This window comes from Pterocles gutturalis, unplaced genomic scaffold, assembly GCF_000699245.1.
Source record: "Pterocles gutturalis isolate BGI_N339 unplaced genomic scaffold, ASM69924v1 scaffold38351, whole genome shotgun sequence".
In the NCBI taxonomy this organism is placed as follows: Eukaryota; Metazoa; Chordata; class Aves; order Pterocliformes; family Pteroclidae; genus Pterocles; species Pterocles gutturalis.
In genome coordinates, this window is record NW_010106774.1 from 4952 (window position 1) to 7355 (window position 2404).

General features: G+C 56.0%; 1 protein-coding gene across 1 annotated transcript in view; it reads right to left on the reverse strand.

Annotated features, from left to right (window-relative positions):
- The window catches only part of CASC3 (cancer susceptibility candidate 3), a gene marked incomplete at both ends in the record, with an annotated part of 7138 nt that extends 4948 nt beyond the window's left edge, over nt 1-2190 (reverse strand). The window contains 4 exon segments of the mRNA XM_010087894.1: nt 1-53; nt 141-299; nt 1790-1827; nt 2163-2190. The exon segment at nt 1-53 is cut by the window's left edge and continues 13 nt beyond it. Coding sequence (XP_010086196.1) covers nt 1-53; nt 141-299; nt 1790-1827; nt 2163-2190 — 278 coding nt within the window.
- Nucleotides 2191-2404: the final 214 nt, after the last annotated feature.

A 2404-nucleotide genomic window follows, 5' to 3' on the forward strand; every position in this document is an offset into this window, starting at 1 on the left:
AGGTGCTTGGGAACTTTTTTACCGACTTTATTCTCAACAGGTTCGGTGCTCTCCTGTCAAAATCAGACAGCTCTCACCACTGCAGCAGTCCCTCTGCGAGAAGCCCCGCGCAGCCCGGTGAACGCATGGTGAACACCTACCTGCCCATCCCCGCTCTGCCGCTCGCCCGTCACCGCACCTTTGGAGTCAGGTTTCTCATCCCCTTTCTCCGCTTTTGCCGCTGACTCACAGGAATCGTTACTATCCTGCTTCAGTTCCACTTTGGCACTTTCTTCCTCGCTGTAATCCTCTTCCTCTGCCTGAAAGAGCCCCAGTTACTCAAACGTGCACCTTTGGCAGCAGGTCCCCCAGGAATTTCCCCACCCAAGTCCTCAAATCTGGAGCGAGATCCCTGTCCCAGTTGTTGGAGACCTGACTCTTCCAAAGCAGAAGATGAGCTCTCAAGCTCCTGCCTGTCCCTGTGTTTTTATGGAAAAAGCAAAGACTAAACCCAACGCCTCCCCCACAAAGCCACGGCCTCTCGCCACTCTGAAAGGACAGGGCTTGCGCAAGCCGGCGAGATTAGTGAACCAGGGCCCTTGGACCGTCCCTTGCTTCCCACACCGAGGGCCCGGATCCAGCCAGTGCCGCACTTTCAAATTCCCTGGAGTTACTCAGCTGACTCACTCGGAGCTCTCTGCTCGCAGGAGCGTGACCTGGTTTCACCCTCCAGGAGCCTGCGAGCCTTGCTTAGGCTGGAACTGACACTAAAAATAGCTCTGCGTGATTAACAAAAAGACTGCTCCATTTTTCTCTTTCAACACAGTGTATTTGCACATCAACTGCTCCTTTTGTTTACGTTGGGGAAACCCAGACGTGGCATTATTTTTAGGCACGGGAAGAGTCATCGTGGCACGTCGGTGATGCAATACCCCCGCTGCTCCAAGAGCCCAGCGTGCCCCAGCACCGCTCTACATCTCCCGCTGCCAAGCCTCCGGGGAGCCTTCGCGCAGGTCTCCAGGCTGGGAGCTGCCCTGTCCCCTCCACAGCCCGTCGCTCTCCCTCCTCGCTCATAGCAGAGATGATCCCACAAATTAACGGCCCCTATGAGCTTCCACTCCACCTGCCTTGCTGTTTAGTGTTTTCTCTAACTGCTGCCTCCCTCCAGATCCCCAAACCAGCTCTTTCAAGAGAAGGACTTTCACTAGGAACCCTTCACTGTAATCACGAGAAACCAGAACATCTCTAAACTTTCTGGAGACGTTAAATTTACAGCTCTGAACTACAACTCCAGGGAAATCTACAGCCCCTGGCTGCTGCCCGGGCTGCCCCCAGGCAGGTGCAGGGGGTCTCAGCGCAGGCGAGGGGGGATTTTCTCAGCGCACACCCAGCGCAGAGCTGCCAGCCCTCCTGGGGTGCATCACCACCCCGGCCGCGGGACGCAGAGAACAGGGATGCTGCCTGGGATGCTTCCGTCCCAGCGCTTCCTCATTTCACCTAATTAAAACGCAGCCAGCATCTGCCCTTCCTTCCCTGCCCTTCCCAGCCAGGGCAAATCCTGATTCCAGGATCCATCACCCCCCACCCCAGCAGAGCAGGCAGCTGCCCCGCTCCGCTGCCGCACGGCTCGCACGAGTCTCTGCACAGCTGGTGCGCAGCACACAAGCTGATATCTTGAGACAAAGGCAATTGCTGCTGATGGCGTCAGTGGAAGAGAACGAAGGACAGAAACTGGGCTCTGTGCTAAGATCAAGCGAGGTGCAGTCACTCAGCAGAACCCTTTAAATACCAGGACAGAGACCCCTCTTACCTCTGAGTCTTCTGCGCTTTCGTAATCTGAGAGTACAGCTGTGGGGGAGAAAAAGGAGTTTGGTGTCAGGGCAGAAACAGGGACACAGCTTCCCTGAGAGCGGAACGCACTGCGGGCAAACACACACTGACAGACCCTCCCAGGGGGAGTCAGAGACCACCACCGAAGCATCCCCCGCTAACACCACTGCCAGCTCGTGCAGGAGGAAGCGAGGGTGGGTTTGGGGCACGCTGTCCCTGCCCCCCACGTTTGCCTGCCGTTACAGGGTAATATTTGGGGTGACAACAACTGCGGGACTACTGGAAAAGGCTTTTTGTCGGGTTTTTACTTTTCGCATGCAGACAGAAGCTGCAGTGCCAGAGTCGTTACTCACCATCTCCTTCAATGCCATCCTCGCTTTCCTGCGGAGAGAGGGAGAGAAGCGTCTGTTAGCGGAGGGGAAGGTCAGCAGGCAGCTCCCTGCAGCATCCCATGATCCCAGACACAATTACAACAAGGTTTGGCCCTGGTCCTATCACAGCCGCCCTTGGAAATTCAGCTTCAGTGACCGAGAAAGAAGAAACAAGTTCAAGGCTTGTGGTACCTTTCTCTGAGATCCTTCTAGAGCGAGCTGCA